The sequence below is a fragment of the Rhamphochromis longiceps genome, linkage group LG3, assembly GCF_057381845.1.
Source record: "Rhamphochromis longiceps isolate RC_006_pf linkage group LG3, R_longiceps_female_GT1.1, whole genome shotgun sequence".
Taxonomy (NCBI): domain Eukaryota; kingdom Metazoa; phylum Chordata; class Actinopteri; order Cichliformes; family Cichlidae; genus Rhamphochromis; species Rhamphochromis longiceps.
The window spans coordinates 62,105,319-62,123,707 of NC_140559.1; the positions used below are offsets into that span (position 1 = coordinate 62,105,319).

At 42.8% G+C, this 18,389-nt stretch overlaps 2 protein-coding genes across 2 annotated transcripts in view; one reads left to right on the top strand and one right to left on the bottom strand.

The window, feature by feature from the left end:
• LOC146675633 (ribonuclease inhibitor-like) overlaps positions 1-18,389 on the bottom strand; it is a 132,729-nt gene that overhangs the window by 103,240 nt on the left and 11,100 nt on the right. The window lies entirely within an intron of this gene.
• Positions 6,442-10,465, top strand: LOC146675639 (neuroligin-2-like). The gene is made up of 4 exons (XM_085400807.1): positions 6,442-6,480; positions 8,101-8,334; positions 8,903-9,216; positions 9,522-10,465. The coding sequence occupies exons 1-4, from the start codon at positions 6,442-6,444 to the stop codon at positions 10,348-10,350; spliced, it is 1,416 nt and encodes a 471-aa protein (XP_085256933.1). The 3' UTR covers positions 10,351-10,465.

The window sequence follows — 18,389 nt, forward strand, 5'->3', positions numbered from 1 at the left end:
TGTGGAAGCGAACGGATGGATGGAAAAATAGAAGAGACATATCATACAATTCATACACGTTCATGTGATATCTTTGGGTTCAAAAACCCAATAACCTTGAATCCTTCTTTTAAATTACATTTAAATTTCAGCTGGCAGCAAAGAAATTAATCAGAAATTAACCACAATTAATCTGCAGCTTCATCAATGTGATGCTGAGTTTCTGACTGAGATTGAGTCTGAACATGTCTGACTCTGTGAAACAGTCAGAGTGTTTCTCTGACAGCAGGAGCCTCTTTACACTCAGCTTCACACAGACGAGCTGAGGAACGATCAAGCAAACTTCTTCTTCTGTCATTTTTAACAGCAGCTTGCATCCAAAGATGTTGCACTACTGCCATCTCCTGGCTTTTACTCTTACTTCTCCTCCAGATCCTCAGATCCTCTTGATGACATCAGTATTTCTCAAAAATGAAAAACCACTCCTTTCACCTCATCAGGACTTAACTGATTAACCACTTTTTCAAACGTAAGTTTCATTTCACCACCAGTTCCCACCCTCAACACTCTCCTTTGACTTCTATACTTCCTGCAACTAATAACCACACGTTCAACCGTCTCCATAGCATTACACCATCACATAACCCAGTCGGATGTTTCCCCATCATAAAAAGAGAACCATTCAGAAAGCAGTGACCTGTTTGTATTCTCCTGCTGCCTATTTAACCCACTACTCCTCTTAACTTCTATTGTGTTTTGTACCCCATGTCTCCCTTTTGTTCCATTATCCCATGCCATTCTCCAGAAGTTCTTACTTTGTGTCCAAACTATTCTTTTCCCTCAGATTTCAACAATGGTATCTGCACATCTATGTCTACTTTTTTAACAGCTGCTTTAGCCAACCTATCTGCTCTTTCATTACCCACAATACCTCGGTTGAGGGCGTCAGACCAGCACAGTCTCTTTCAGCACACATGGATATTTCATCAGTCTCATAGACGCTGAGAACAATTTGTGTATGAGACTAAAGAAACAGTCCACACATAATTGAACAAAAGGCCTCTAAAGTTCTGTGGTTGCCACATTTCCACATGACTGTTTAATTACAGCAAAAACCATCATTATAATTATCTTGATTGATATTGTAATCTTAGTTTTCAACACAATTCAACACTCCGAGGATCTCACCTGGACGACCAACTGCTCCAAGCTGGTCAAGAAGGCTCACCAGTGCCTCTTCTTCTTGAGGACTCTGAGGAAGAACCACCTGTCCTCAGACATCCTGGTGAACTTCTATCGCTGCACCATCGAGAGCATCCTGACCAACTGTATAACAGTCTGGTACGGGAACTGCTCTGCCTCGGACCGGAAGGCGTTGCAGAGGGTCGTGAAAACTGCCCAGCGCATCGCCGGATCACCACTTCCTGCCATAAAAGACATCTACAGGAAGCGGTGTCTGAAAAGGGCTGGGAAAATCATCAAAGACCCCAGTCACCCATCACATGGACTCTTCACCCTCCTGCCCTCTGGGAGGCGCCACAGGAGCCTCCGGACTAAGACCACCAGGTACCGGAACAGCTTCTTCCCCACAGCTGTCAGACTCCTGAACTCTGCCTCCTGACATCTGACCCACGTTAACACATGGACTGAACATACACACACCCACAACCACATACACACACCCACAACGGACAACTGTACCCTCAAACACAATAATAACATGGACTGAACCACCACTCACAACCACCAGCACTTTATATAGCCTCTGTAGAATTATCCACATATCTCACTTATCTTAACTGCACTACTGTATAGCTCTGTGTAAATAATCATTCTGTACATTTGATAATTTTTAACCCTACAACTGTTTACAACTTGCATAGTTCCCATTTCTGTATAGCTGTATATCTCAGATTCCTGTAAAGTTATTTATTTCATATTCTGTATAGTTTTTCATATTTATATCCTGTTCATATCCTGTACATAGCTTGTGCTCACTACAGCCTGTACATACTTATAGTTATACAATATTCACAACATACTTCATACCGTGTACATTATAACATAATAGACCCATTTCTGTAATATACTCACATATCTATATTATTGCTAATATATATTGTAATATATCTATATCACTAAAGCACTTCTGGATGGATGCAAACTGCATTTCGTTGCCCTGTACCTGTGCATGTGCAATGACAATAAAGTTGGATTCTATTCTATTCTATTCTATTCTATTGTTCATTAACTTAAACAATGTTACAAGATAAATATATATTCTTAGTACTTATTTTCTGATTAGATTGTTTTATGTATTTTAATAAGAGAGGCCTTTATAAACCAATCGCAGTGTGTGTCTGGCAGGAAGTGAAGCAGGAAGTCTGAATATAGCTTGTGAGCTTGTGAGAGACGTTTCAAAATGAAAACAGAGGAATTAGAGAATGAAAGTGCAAAGTAATAGTAATGAAAATGATATTAAATAAATGTCTTAGTGTGTTAATATAGGTGCCCATGGACTTGCTCAACCTCCTGGAAGAATACAGCAGAAAAATGATAGATTAACAGAATTGGGAGGAAAACAGGCTTTGGTTTAAAATGTCACAGCTTCACCTCCCATCCTGTCCTTATCCTGAGAAGAAGCTTAAAGGACAGTTAATCTCCTGATGAAGACAGAAGACAGACAGAACAACACCGTGGACTTGAAGAATTAACAGCAGGCAAAAAGACAGTGCACCTGACCTAAAACACTGAAGGGTCCAGCAGCATGTATGTTGATGGAAACATGCGCTCTGAATTACAAGCTGGAAAGTGTACCAGTGACATGACTGTGTGAAACCACTGGATGGGACTGTCTGAGTTCATATTTGCCATGCTGGGAGTTAAGCGCCAAGAAAAGACTGAAAAGAGGAAGAGAGAAGAAGAAACAGCTGATTTGGGCCTGTGTTTGATTTGGGAGGCCACACAGGAAGTTGAGAGAAGAGGGGACGAGGACCGGTGAGAGGTGAAGGTTGGACGTGTTAAAGTGACAGCAGAGGAAAGTTGGGTTGAACATTGAGGCTGAATTTGTGGGTTTAGAAACATCCAGAGCATCACAACAGAAAGGTAAATAAAAAAAGTAAGAGAGATAAAGAAATAAATAAACTAATAATACATAAATGAATAGAAAAATAGAAAACACACATGTAGAAATTGTCACATGTGAAATTGTTTTTGGAGAGAATCAGAAGTGAGACAGTTTGAATCCACAGTTCAGCGCAAAGATGCAGGAATTAAATCTGATTATAAAAACACATCGAGGCAACGAAGACCAGCTTACACTCAATATTAATATGAACACACAACATACACGCAATGAAGACATGCTTACACTCATGAATGTGAATACATGACATAAATGCTGAATGGTGTAGATTTAACACACTTAAAGGCTGAAGCTGAGGAATAACTCAGGAAGTTGCAGGACAATAGAGCGACTTTTGTGACAAGGAAAAAGAGACTGGGAGGACCAACCAGGGATTAGAAGCTTAAAGCAGGTTTAAAATAGTGAATTAGAAGTGGTTTCCAGCTGATTGAGCAAAAGAAGTGACGACTGTAGAAATAAAAATAAAATAATAATAATTGAATTATGCAGCAATGTTTTGAATATGCATTTCTGTTGTCAGGGCAACTTCTCGAGATGTGACTCAATATGCAAATTAGTTGAATGAGTGGGGACAGAAAAAAAGAAAAACTCAAGTTTCCTGTCTGAGACATGAGTGAAGTTTGCATTGAGAGAAATATATCTGTGACTGTGTGAGAAGAACTGTTTGGTAAAATATATGATAGCAGCCGCAGGACAATTAAATAAAGTCTGTGACTAAGTGCAGTCGTGCAGATCTGGAGAAGAAGTTTATAATTTAGTGATGACACATTGTTATAAAGTGTTTAGAAAGGGCTTAATGGGAATATTACTGTTGGACAAACTGTGCGGCTTTAACAAGATTTTCTGTGTATTTAGCAGGTGAAACTCTGTCAGCTGACTTCAGACTGTCAGGAAGCTGAAGAACCTGAGGCCAACCACTGAAACATGATGTGGGCAAAATGAACAGAGGGAGGGATTTTAAAGGTGAACATTTAGGACTTACTGCAAATGTTACTATGTCAAAGTTACTGTGACTCAAACAGAGGAAATTCTGATTTTCTTATTTCCACACCCAACATGTTTTGGGTGTTATATGCTATTAAATACTTTTAAATAAATTAAAAAGTATTTAATAGCATATAACACCCAAAATATGCTGCGGTTCACATTTAACTCCAGAAAATCATCAATCAAAACATGGATATTACCTGACCACAGATTCGTGGTGACGTCACTGCTCTTTTAACTGTTCGGTGTCTTTGTTTGTTTGCTGGTTGTAGAAATGGTTTATATGAGCTTTGAGCTGAGAGTCAGAGGTTTCTGTGGACACTGCTCATGTCGGCACTTATATTTCTGACCTTTTCTTATAACCGATTAAACATGATCTCCTCCCTTTTGCCCCCATTTTTGGTGGTGTAGGTACAAATGATCAGGCGTGACATTCTCATAATAAATAAGATACTGCAAATAATTATTTCTGCATTTGTGCGATTGAAGTGAATTGAAAATGTGTATGAAATGACACTGTTTTAAAGATTTGGCCTAAATAATTTTGGAGTGAATGAGTCTAAACATGATGACCTAACTAGTGATATCCTGACACACACACACACACACACACACACACACACACACACACACAGCATGTTATGCCAGTTTCAGCTGAAACTATGTTTCAAACCATGTTCCGGGTTTTTAGTTCACCATTTATGAGGCTTCAAGAAGAAAATAAAAGACAGATCTGAATGTTTGAAAATGTTTTGGAAAGATTCTGTAAAGATGAGATGAAAAATACTCAAAGGATAAATTTAATTGGTTTATTATTTAGATAAGTTGAAAAAAGTTAAACAAGCAAGTAAATGAAGAAACAAGGTAAAATGAAGTAATAATGAAAAAAGTTAAACAAGTAAATGAAGAAACAAGGCAGAGGAGAGAAAAGCCCAACAATCCCCTCTGAGCAAGCAGTTGGCGACAGTGGGGAGGAAAAACTGCCTTTAAACGGGCAGGAACCTCCGGCAGAACCAGGCTCAGGAGGGGACAGTCAACGGCCGGGACTGGTTGGGGGGGTTAACAGAGGTGGAGCAAGACAAGGCTACATCAGGTGAGGAAGCAGTAGCGTCTCTCCTCCGGAACAAGTGGAACCATTTTTTCTTTTTTTTCATGCACTTTTCCACGAGCGCTTTTTTCTCCAGGATGAGATTTCTCAGCTCATCGATGGTTTCTGCGTTTTGTTCTTCAAGTTTCTCACATCTTTGTTCCACCTCTTCCAATGTTGCTTGTTGTTCTTCAAGCTTGTCTTTGAGTTGTTTGGATGTTGCCTCCTGTATCAGCTTGTCCTTGTGCATGTCTGCATTTCTCTGTTGGACCTCTTTGTGCTTGTCTTCTAACTGCTCGTTTCTTTTCTGGATTTATGGAGCGTGAGCTGCAGGTCTTCATGTATTTTGTCTTCTTGTTGTTTTTGCGCCTGCATTTGAGTGTTTTCACGCTTCAAGTTATTGAATTCCACCAAAATCCCCTTAACGAGCTCGGAGTTGTTTCTCGCTATCTGATCGATCCTTCTCTGCATCTGTGAGCAGCGTTTCTCCAGTTTGTCCTTTTCTTCTTCCACTTTAGTTGCTTTGTCCTCCAGCTGATTACAAAACTCTTGCAGTTTTAGATTTTTAGACTCAAAGTCCTGGACGACACGTTTTCCTTCTTTCAGTCTTTCCTGCTGTTGCTCTTTCTGTTGAAGAAGGTCTTTATTTTGGCGCAGTGTTTCATCCAGGCTTTCTTTCAGCATGCGGTATTTTTCCTGCATGCTCTTCAGTTCGTGCTGCATGTCTCGTTGCTTTTTGTCCTGCTCTTCCTTCTGTTGGAGGAATTCTTTCTTTTCTTCCACAGCTTCATGGAGCTGTCTTTGGAGGAGCCGATTTTTTCGGTCCATGTATTGGAGATCCCGTTGTATCTTATCAGTCATCGTTTTCTTGTCTTGGAGCTGGTTGGTCATTTCTTTTAGTTCTGCACTCTTTTGCCTGTTTTCTTTAATGAGGTGCACAATCTGCTCTCGGCTCTGAGCAAACTTGATTCCCCAGCCCTCATTAATAATTTTTATGTCCGGCTGGCGCTGTTGTCTTTCTTCCAGCTCTTTATTTTGGGCTTCCATTCGTCTACATTTGTCCTCCAGTTGAAGTTTCTCTTCTTCAATTTGTTGCATTTTTTTCTGGAGAAGGTAGTTTTCCTTCCTACTCTCCTCTAACGCCCTTTGGAAGGATGAGACGCCATTTGGGGAAATTGGCCGGCCACGCCAGGAAGGAGAGGCGGCGTAATCTTTTTGAATTGGTTGTTTTTTTCTTGGAAACATGTTGGAGTTTCTATACGATGACTTTGAAGAGCTTGTGGTGAACGTTTTGTAGGCTGCAAACACAGATGCTGCTGAAACGAACTAAAACTTGCTGTTTCTCACCCCTACTTAAGGAAAAACATCAAAGGACTTAAGATTCTTAAGATCTATGACATCATCACTCCCTAAGCCAATGAGATTGTCACAAGACATTTTGGAATGGGGTATTTTTTTTTAAACTGTTTTCAAACTTAACTTAAAATTTCAGTGTTTCCTGGTTGTGGACTATTGGTTAGTCCAGCCGATTAAGAAATTAATTGTCACAAACATCACTAATATTATATAACAGACGACAGAAAACAAGACAGTTTTTTTTCTACGCAATAGAGGTATAATAAAACTTTTTTTAATTATCCTACTTTTTATAAAAGAGAACATTTATTAAAGATTATGTATTTAATAAAAAAACTCTGTTCATCTAAAGCAAGGGTCAGCAACCTTTAAGACCCAAAGAGCCAAAGAGCCATAATTGGCCTATCTGGGGTTGAAAGGCTCGATAAATGCACGGCGTTTCGCCGGGTACACCGGCTTCCGCGAGTGTGACGCTTATTTTGAGCGATGAAAAAATAAGAAAATATAATTTTATTTGTATATTGCAAAATCACAATAATCTTCCAATTTAGAACTACAAGTTAAAAAAAGAACTAACATAAATAAAATACACTTCAGCTAATTTATTTTCACAAACCACGCGGAGCCGCACTATAAGGACTAAAGAGCCGCAGGTTGCCGACCCCTGATCTAAAGGGTTTAACAAAAAGGGGGAGCTTCCTGCTGGAAATTGAAATGTCCCCATGTCCCCACTGGGCGATCGTGGCTCAAGAGTTAGGAGTTCGCCTTGTAATCGAGCCCCGGCTTGGACAGTCTCGGTCGTTGTGTCCTTGGGCAAGACACTTCACCCGTTGCCTACTGGTGGTGGTCAGAGGGCCTGGTGGCGCCCCAGGGTGGCTGTAGCTACATCACCAGTGTGTGAATGTGTGCGTGAATGGGTGGATGACTGAACGTGGGTGCTTAACTAGTTAAAAAAACAAACAAACATCTGTCTCTTATTTTTTATGTCACACAGGAAAGAAGCTTCAATGTCTGATGAGAAGACATTAATTTGTTGGTGTTTGTGGTGTTTGGTGCAGTTTTCTTGTTCTCTGGCTTGTTGTTTATTTACAGTGGAGATGAAGATCTCTAACAAGTTGATTTGTTCACATTTGCACATTTTTAAGAGGAATGTGTTTTTTTGAGTTTGTACACTATATGCATGTAAGGCAACCGTTTCCTTTTTCTGTATTTTTGTGTGCTGCTCTTTTAACAAAAGGGGAACAAAAGACATTTAAATCGACCTCAGATGATTTGTTTAAATTTTTACAAGGTCTTACTGAGGTGATGCAAAGTGAAACATGCTTCTTTTTTGGTAGTGTGCTGGAAAAGCTTGAAAATTGACCTTGAATGTGCTTAAAAAGTGCTTGAATTTGACCCTAAAAATGTGTATGAACCCTGCATATATTGCAGTATTTACATTTCATAGTAGGAATTTCATGGCAACAGCTAATCTTTATTTTGTTTACTGGGAAATGAAATGCTGCCAATTCACAAAGCTGTGCTTCAGCTGCACTTCCTGTTGTAGACTTGTGATGCACACAGGCTCTGTTCCAGCACTCAGCATGTTCTTCCTTATTTGCTCCACCAGGGGGAGCTCCTAAACTATGACATCCTGATAGGAGTGAACCAGGGAGAGGGGCTGAAGTTTGTGGACGACAGTGAGGACAACGACGGCATCTCAGCTGCGGCGTTCGACTACACCATCTCCAGCTTTGTTGACAACCTCTACGGCTACCCAGAGGGTGAGGACGCCACCTCTGTACACTGCCACTTTTTCAGTTATTCCATTTTACAGCCTCCTCTCACTTAACTGCATTTTGCAGCATCATCAGGTTTTGTCTCATTAGGAGCCGCGTTTGTTGATTTGTTCGTTTTTTTCTGTTTGCTGTATTCATTAAAATAAACGGATAATCGTCAAAATGACAAATGTGGACAATTATCAAAGCTTACATTACAATTCTGACAGCTTGAGTTCACATGAATTTTCAAAAGAATATCAAAAGCTGTGAAAGTGCTTTAAGCGTTTAAAACATGCGAGTAAAGAATGGAATCAGTAACATGTGAGCCCAGTGAAGTGCATCAAACAAGACAAGCGTGCTAAAGAGAGCCACTCATCCACATCACGGCGTGTCTGCGCCTTAACCTTTGAGGCTCTGTGGGCAGTAATGCTATCATCCCCCAGGTAGTGGGCTCCCAATCTCAGTGTCAGTGTTTCTGACAGATCGGCCTGCGAACCCCTCACAGCCGGACCACAGTCACAGTACAGACATGTTTGGATAATGCAGTCATGCTTCCTCTCTGCTGCCTGTCACTCCTTTTGTTATCAGAAAGAGTTTTTTTTCCTCTCTAGATTTCTCACTCACTTCCTGTTTACGGACCACCAGTGGGTGGCACCAGCTGTGGCCACTGCCAAACTCCATGCTGAGTTTCAGTCCCCAGTTTACTTTTACACGTTCTACCACCACTGCCAAACCGAGATGCGGCCCGAGTGGGCCGATGCCGCGCACGGAGACGAGATACCTTACGTGTTCGGCGTACCGATGATCGGTGCCACGGACCTGTTCCCGTGCAACTTCTCCAAGAACGATGTGATGCTGAGCGCTGTGGTCATGACTTACTGGACTAACTTCGCAAAGACTGGGTAGGCCTCATGTCACAGTAGTGTAAACTGTACACGTTACTGTATGTTCACTGATAGCCTTCTAGTCATGTTGAATACTTGAATCTAGGTTGCTAGTTTAATTCCCATGTGGCTTTGAAGAATTGAACATACTGGTTCACCAAAAGCATCCAGATCCCAGAGCAGCCGGTTGGTCTTAGATAGTTTAAAGGTTGCACAGAGAATGGGCCTCCTGTCTGTATTCAGTGTATTGATGCCACATGTTACTTATAATGGAGACTGAATATAACTTTGAACTGAAACGTTTAACCTTTATGCTCCACCAGGGACCCCAACCTGCCCGTCCCTCAGGACACCAGGTTCATTCATACCAAGCCCAACCGCTTCGAGGAGGTCATCTGGACCAAGTTCAACTGGAAGGACAAGCAGTACCTTCACATCGGTTTGAAACCTCGTGTCAGAGACAACTACAGAGCTAACAAAGTGGCCTTTTGGCTGGAATTAGTCCCTCATCTTCACAGCCTGCACGACGTGCTCTTTCCCACCACTACGCGCTCCCCCGCAGGCCGTGACCCCGGCACCATGAGGCCCAGAAACAACGTTCCTCGAACCACTCGTCATCCTTACCCTACCTTCCCATCAGATCCTGAGCCCGAGGGCTCAGAGCGCCCGCCCCAGGACCTCTTTCCCGGAGACACCCGCGACTACTCCACCGAACTGAGCGTGACAGTTGCAGTTGGAGCGTCGCTCTTCTTCCTCAACATCCTGGCCTTCGCCGCCCTTTACTACAAGCGTGACAAGCAGCACGAGATGCGCCGGCACCGGCTGTCCCCTCAGCGGGGCGGCCCCGCCAATGACCTGGCTCACAGCCAGGAGGAGGAGATCATGTCCCTGCAGATGAAGGACTGGGAGCACGACGCTCACCACGACATGGAGCCCCTGCGACCCCACGACATCCTGCGGCCCGCCTGCCCTCCCGACTACACCCTGGCGCTGCGCCGCGCCCCCGACAACGTGCCGCTGATGACGCCATACACCATCACCGTGATCCCCAGCACCATCACCAGCATGCAGCCTCTTCACGCCTTCAACACATTCCCCTCCACCGGCCACAACAACACCCTGCCCCACCCCCACTCCACCACCAGGGTATAGTAGGGACAGGCCCGACACAGCGCCACCTAGGGACCAGGAACACTGGCTCTGCTACCGCTCTGGAAGGGAGGCCTCTAGACGTGGGCCTTCGTTCTGTCCTCTTATTCTCTTCTTTCTCCAAAAGCAACTCCACCTGCTGCGTCATGTGCTGTGAAACTTGGCAGCTCCCTCCACTGGTGGCATGTGGAGGTGCAACTGAAGTGTCCAGCAGCAGATGAGCAGTTTGGGGTGGGTGACTCAGATCTTTCAAAGATACTGTTTTCAAAGACGGTCTGCTGTTTCCAGGCTCAAGACCTCCAACATTTGTCAAAGGGACGAATGCTCTCTCGCTCCTCGCTGTTTTCTCTTTTTTACGCTGGCGTCATCTCTTTTTCCATCTCCTGTGTGTTATGTGCACATTATGCTTCTCTTTTCTACATCCGTGTTTTATTACTGCTCTCTTCCTCTCATTTGACACGCCTCCCTCCTGCTCTTCTCTAAAAATTCCCGATCTGCTGAGCAGTCTGGAGGGGGGAGGCGTACACTAAACATATAACTATGAAAACACTGATATCTTTCATTCGACCAGCATTTTTAGGTGCCAAGTAAGTACTGCTGTGTTTCATTTCTCATCGAGGGAGAAGAAAAACCAAAGAAAAATAGAGTTTCGCTATTTACCGTCAACTAACAGAGTTCTGTCATGTTCTCATGACAAAGTGCCAAACTGGCCTCAGTCGTGATTTTCTTTCTTCCATCTTCTCTCTTTTTGTTGTTTTGTTTGAAGCATTTGTTAAATTGTTGTTTTTTATTGTGTGGAAAGAATTTTTCTGAAAATATAGATATAGAGAAATGATATTATATATAGTTCTATATAAAATGTGTACAAAGGAGAAAGTATATAAAAGGGTTTTCTCAGTGGGGGATCTATGCATGAATTATTTTTAAAGACGCGGGGAAAAGGACACTGTACCTGTCGATGCACGTTTCCCAAAATCTAAACGAGTCATATCGCTCCATGTTTGCTACTTTTGGTTTTTGGTTTTCTCCCGCAGAGTAAGAGCATCGCAGGAGCATCGCAGGAGCATCGCAGGAGCATCGCAGGAGCATCGCAGGAGCATTGCAGGAGCTCCTGAAGTCAAACGACGCCTCCCAGCACTCATTTATTAAAACGGAGTCGATGCCAAAAGTCTTAAACGTTAGAATCAAAGCAACAGCTGTGAACTCAGTCATGGTGTCATGTGCAGCCTCCGTCTTACTGTCACTACTTTTTCATTTTAGGGTACGTGAGGTAAAGCGTCCGTCGATGTAGCTTGATTGTACAAAACTATTTTTCTACGTTATTAACAAAACAGAGCAGAGACTGATGCTGCTCCTGTCTGACCCCCTTATGTCTGCCACATGTGTATTCTGACTTCATATCATCACTGCTCCCTCCCTCCTCCTCTCTCCATCCTACACCGCCTTTGTTATTTAACACCGACCCCCCCCCCAAACTGATAATCAGACAAATTCCCAAACAGCTGACTTCACTGTGTCGACACCGTTCCTGACTATTTCTGACCTCAGCTCAGCTCTGCTATTATCCTCACATTAAGGGTTCGTTCACCTGCCTGCAGATGATCTGTGAGCTCGTCGGTTGTAAATTAAACTCTAAGCACACTGAGGGTAACCGGGAGGCGTTCAGGGCCTGCAGTGCAGAGCTGCAACATGAAAAAAAGGGATGGGGGCTCAGATCTCCTGAACAGGGTGGAAACAACACGGTGGGTTTGTGCTGTTTGTGATTCCTGCTCCGTCACTCTGGTGGAGACGACTGCAGCTCAGCAGCGCTCCCTGCTGATCCTCTGATGAAGATGTCAACAGTATGTAAACTGAGCTGATGTGCTGCTGTTTGAGCCCACGTGGTAGCGTACGTCCAGTATGGGAGAACTTAGTCACCGGTGCTGTCTTTGCTTGTGCTCTAGCTTTAGCCTGTTTGATTGTTTGTTTTCTATTTTATTACTGCCTAAAAGGGGAGGTGGGGGAAACACATGCCTGACTTCTCCTGTCAGAGGTTTTGTAAGCTCAGTGGAAGGGAAACGTGCACAAAGTAAATCATAAAACAACTGAGTGGGGCTGTGCTGCAGGTGGATCAGTGCTGTGGACAGTAGCTGTGGAAAAGAGACTGGACAAAGACTCTCAGCCTTAAATACAGGACAGAGGATGATCCGATCATCTTTCAGCTAACAGTGTCGAGCAGAAGGACGGCCGGCTGATGCGTCCGTACCAACCCTTTTGTACTCACTCCTGTGTATAAGGAGGTGGCGAGGGGTTGTGTAGTTAACCTCAGTGATAGGTTTGTAGCATAAACCTATTCGTTGGAACGTTAAGGACAATTTAATTACATAGCAAAGCAAGACACGAGTAGGCAAAGTTCTTCATGTTTCCCGTGCACGGGAGAGAACCGGACAAACGCCGTTCCTTCGCTTCACCCCAGTTGCTCTCGTCCGCTCCCCCGTAACACTGCTCTTTTATTGAGGTTACATGAATATACATATGACGTTCATTAACATATGACGTCTACATACAAACAAAGAGTACGTTGCCTGTGCGTGCGTGCGTGCGTGCGTGCGTGCGTGTGTGTGTGTGTGTGTGTGTGTGTGTGCGTGTGCGTGTGTGCGTGTGTGCGTGTGTGTGTGTGTGCGTGTGTGCGTGCGTGTGTGTGCGTGTGTGTGTGTGTGTGTGCGTGCGTGTGTGTGTTTGTGTGTGTGTGTGTGTGTGTGGTGGGGGGGGTCAGAGTGTGACCCCATAAAGACTTCCCTAAACCTGCTGGTCTGGAAGTCCAGCAGTTCATCTAAACAAAAGGCACTTAGCCTAAATCAGATATAGATACATTTATCCTAAATGAACAGAGGGAGTGACTTTAAGTCTGATTTCAGACTATGTCAGTAGTAAAAGCTTTATGACCCGGAAAGTTCTAATTCCCACAACATATTGTTGGATTAGTAAGCAAAACTTTTCTGTGATGAAGATTTTTGGGGTTGTTGTTTTAGTGATGGGTTCATTCTGTCAGTTAGCTTTGGCTTGTTTTCTTATTTCAATAGAGGGAGTTTTACTAAACATGGACATGTCGAGGAGCGGCTCATTATTTCTGTAACAGTGCACTTAGAGAAAACTGTCAGGTGTCGCCCCCTTTGGTGATGATGTTTTGTGCTCTGATGAGCTAATAATCAGCTCTCTTTTCCTCCTTCTTTGTTCTAAGCAGGCCTGCAAGATTGAATTAACAGCGCTGTAAAACATTGTTGTGAGAGCAAATATAAGGTGAGCTTTTCCAGATTACAATGGGCTGAGGAAAAGGTCACCTGTGGGAACCTGCCAGTTCCTGTCTAAAGGATTGCAGCGAGTCAATCCAGTCCAAGATCATAAAGAACTCTTTTTCTAAAAACAAAAGAAAGAACAAATAAATGAGCTCATATTGATGAGGGTGGAGACTCTGATGCTTTGCGCGTGAGGCTCCACTTGTCTGCTGTGCAGCCGTGACAAAGACTGGACCAGCGTTAGGATGAGTAGATGTTGACAAACAATTCACGACGCCGGTAAGAAAAAGGTGGATGCTTTGCTTTGCTTTTGGCAGGAGCACAAGAGAGAGAGAGAGGGAGACCGAAAGGTTCACATGAGAGTGGAGCTGCAGACTCCACCCTTGGGCGGCTAATTTTGGGTTGCTGATGTTTGCTTTAAGAAAATGTTGTTTTATTGACTGGGTTTAGATGATGGTGTCACATTATATTGTTGGGAAAATGCCAAATGCTGAAGGGGAGAAAATGTTTGATATTACTGATGTTACCATTAACCAAAGCAGGCCACTGTAGAAGTCAATGACATTTTATAGAAGGAAAACAGAACCAAAGCCAAATGTAGGAGTTATATAGGGGATTGGTGGACTTGTCACATTCCAAATCCAGTTATGGAACAACAAACACTGGTCCAAGGGAAAGGGCAGGTGATACGAGGTGGTGCTGGAGGGAAACGAGCAAAGTAAAGACAGCAAACCTATTTTGGTTCGATTTGATAAAGTCAAATTAAAAGAAGTACCATGACACTCAGAGGATCAACGTGAAACTAAAACATACGCACATTTTGTATGAAGCACATGACTGATAACTGTTGTGTTTTAAGTTTAGTTTCTTATAGCACAGAGTGGATCACAGTGAGGGAAGGACAGGGGGGGAACTGAGTTTAAATGTGAAGTTGATGCTAATATACAGGTTTTGTTTCTAGGTCGTTCTGGGGATGCAGGCTCTGGGTGGAGCCAGGAGCTGAAAAGATCGAACATGATAATTAAACTGATTTTATTATTTAAACACAGGTTTGCAGGCCCGGAGCAAATATACTCGAGAGGAGAATCGCTGAGGTTTCCTGAGAAATGATCTGATGAACCTTTTTCTTTGAATTTTCTAGTTGTGCTTTTGTTTGACACATGAAGATGTGTCAAAAGGGGGAGTTTTAGGTCTAATTTGAAACAATGGATTATATGATCGATGATGCAGTTCTACACTGCAATCATCGAGTCCATCCTCACCTCCTCCATCACCGTGTGGTACGCTGGAGCCACTATCAGGGACAAACAGAGACTGCAGCATGTTGTGCGCTCTGCTGAGAAGGTGATTGGCTGCAGACTCCCATCTCTGCAGGACCTGTACGCCTCCAGGACACTGGGGCGTGCAGCTCAGTCACAGCTGACCCTTCTCACCCTGGACACAGTCTGTTTGACCTGCTCCCCTCAGGCAGGAGGCTCCGGTCCATTCGCACCAGAACCTCTCGCCATAAGAACAGTTTCTTCCCCTCTGCTGTTGGACACATGAACAATAACCGTATGACTGTTCCCACCACTACCACGTGACCCTACGCTGTGTTCACTGCATCATTCCATGTTTGGCCCTGATCACCACCTGCACTCATGTATATATCTATCTACTTAGCACTTTTAATCCTTATTTTTATTTTTATTTAAGTGTTATATGACAGTATGTTTGCACTGAAGCACCGCAGCAATTTCCTAATGTTGTAAACCTGCTCAACATTTGGCAATAAAACCGTTTTTGATTCTGATTACTGTCAGCATTTTAATCGCTAGTTTAAAGGCTGCAGCTGTTGCTCTAACATAAATGTAACAGGCCTCAGTGCTGGTTCTAATAGTCTGAGCTGCTTCCAGCTTTATTTGTGAAGAGCACAGCAGCTTACAAAACACGTAGCTAGCTTGTACAGCTGCGACGTTAAACTTTCATGAGCTAAGATGACCTTAAAATAACGGGGCTACGTGTGGTGATGCTAGCGTTAGCCACGTTAGCGCGTTAACTTCACAGGTGGTCAGACTGAGTAAACAGGCACTAAGTCAGAGGTTGGGCTCTTCGTTTCGCTGCAGGATCCCTTCATTCATGCAATTTATGCAGTTTATTAAAGTGCAATTGGAAAAAGGATTTTGAAATGCAGTTTTTAAAAGCATTTCAAAAATCAGTTTATTAAATGGGAATTCAAAAATGAATTTACAAATGCAGAATTTATTCTATAATTCATTACTTAAGCACAGAATTCTTTATTTCGATGCGCGTGGCTCTTGTGGTCCTCCATACAGGAGTGAGAACGTGTTGGCATTTGGGTCCTCCTTCCCCTCATCATAGTCTGTGTTAAGGTTCAAAATTGAGGAAGGAGAGTACAAACCAGCCTTGGTCCAGAAGGTCTTTGGTCAAACAATGATTTTAATGAACACACGTGTGGGAAGACACTCTGTACGCAGACAGCCAGTAGTCCTCGACTTAATCAAAGCATGAACAGATATTTTATAGCATCAGGGTTTGATTTACTGACGCCCCTTCATGCGTCACCGGTACATTTTATACATAGATCAGATCAACATCATCATGACTTTTCACCCAGAAAATCATCTTCTATTTTCATGGCTTGGTACTTTCCGTTCTTATCTTAAAGTGAATTGTTCCTCTTTCTTGCCGAGACAACAAGGACGGTTCCTCTAAATAAATTTAACTAATGTGTGTGTATGTGTTGACCTCACATGCTCTTTGTGTCACCTCTTCACCTACTGTCTGTGTCTCGTCCTCAAATGCTCTTTCTCAATTCACCTGTTGCACTTCTGACCTTTTACCAGACCAGAGGCTCACTGAGACTATGTGTATGTCTTCTACTAAATAAATGTTTTAATCAAGAACCTCTACTTAAACCTTAATATAAAATGACCTGATATAAGTGTTTTGTAAGCATGTATTGCGATTCCTTCTATGGCTCCAAGTCACTTGCACAATAGATTGTCCGAACATCGCGCCGAACAAAGCTTCCGACCCCCAATTAATTGACCGAGCTCCAACTCTTTAATAAGCACAGATATGCATTGTGTATGAAATAGTCATAACTGCTTAAGGCCTTCTTAAAGCTATCTGTTACATTGTTAAAGCCTCGTCTTAGCCTGCGGCTCAAAATAACTTCCACTTCTGCATACAACTTCCTGTCAGCCTGCAACTCAGTCTTTCTGAAAGAGACACTGTTTAAACCTCTGAATGCAATATCCATGCTGCAGATTATATTCTTAATGCAATGGTACTGATGACAATTATTTAACAATAGCAGTAAAATAATTTCCCTGCTCCACACTCCCTCTCTCGACCTCTGGAACACCAGAGGTCGCAATACATTGCGTCCTCGCTCAGACCCTCTCTGGTGGTCTCGGACCTCGAGATCTCCAGGATCCTCGCCCCTCCTGTGGTCGCCGAGATCTTCTGTAAAGGAAACAAAACACCTTTTCCTGCACCTCCCTAACTTATCCTATCTGGGACTTCTTTAATCAAAAGCCTGATCCTAATTATCTTCTTAACTTATTGACTTGTATTTATATATATTCTTCAACGTTACTCATCACCTTAAAACTCTTTAAGCCCTGCTTTTACGTCCGGTTGCTCGCTCTATTTTCCCTTATCTGATCATCAACATCCTGTGCACAAATTGTCGCTGCTGCAAGTTCCTCTACTCCAAAAGAAAACAACCACTTTAATCAATTAAGTTTAAGCATATAAGCAATTACTCCTGTATACATTTCATCATAGCTAAATGCTGCCTTAAAACAATTCCTATGTGTTAACTTCATTTTAACCTCACATTTCCTATGTTATCACCTGTTTTTTGGTATAGCCTTTTTATTTCATTTGCTCCCTTTAATGTAACAATACCTTCTAATTCTAGTTTATCAGACTTAACCAAAATATATGCTTTCCTTCCTCTTTGGTCCTTCTTTTAAGTTCAGTTAAAAGCTAAATGAATTTAAGGCCTTTTGCCTGGAATCAATACTGTCATGTGTGTTTCTTAACTCTGTGTCTGTAAGCGTGTGCAATCCTTCATGAACTCATATTATCCTCACAGTAGATTGGCTAATCATAGCGCTAGCCAAAGGCTCGTGACCCTCCAGAGACAAATTTGAGCCACAACTCCTTTAAAAGCACAAAATGCAATATGTATAAAAATCATTTCTATTTATAAGCTCCCCCTTTATCCTAAAAATACCTCCTATGTAATATCTGTATGTGTAAGCCTTCATTATAACCACTACTTCTAGAAATCAAAAAGAAATCAAAGCTGTTCTACTCCTTCAACCCTCACTAATTTTCCCCAAAGGATTTATTCACAGCTTTGAAAAACCGGCATTGTACCTTCTAAACAGGATTCAGTTCTGTCATGGTCCTGGGCCATGTTGGCCCAGTATTCTTGGTTCCTTTTATTTTCGCTCCTTATTTAGGCCAGGTTTTCTCAGGTGTCCTGTTGTGGTGTTCCCTAAGTGTTTTTCCCTTTGTGACTCTTACCCCCTTGTGCCCCTCTGTGTATTTATGAGCGCTCGTCTCTCTTTGTGTTTATTCCATGTTTCCCCCAGCCTGTTATGTCTGTGTTCTCCCCGTGCTCTCTGCGTGTATTTAAGTTGTCTCTTCTGATATTCTAGTTCCTGGTTCGTCTATATTGTTTCCCCTCGGTCTCCCTGCGTCTCTTGTGTATTACCCCGGACCTCCCTTCATCCTCGTTTCTAGTTT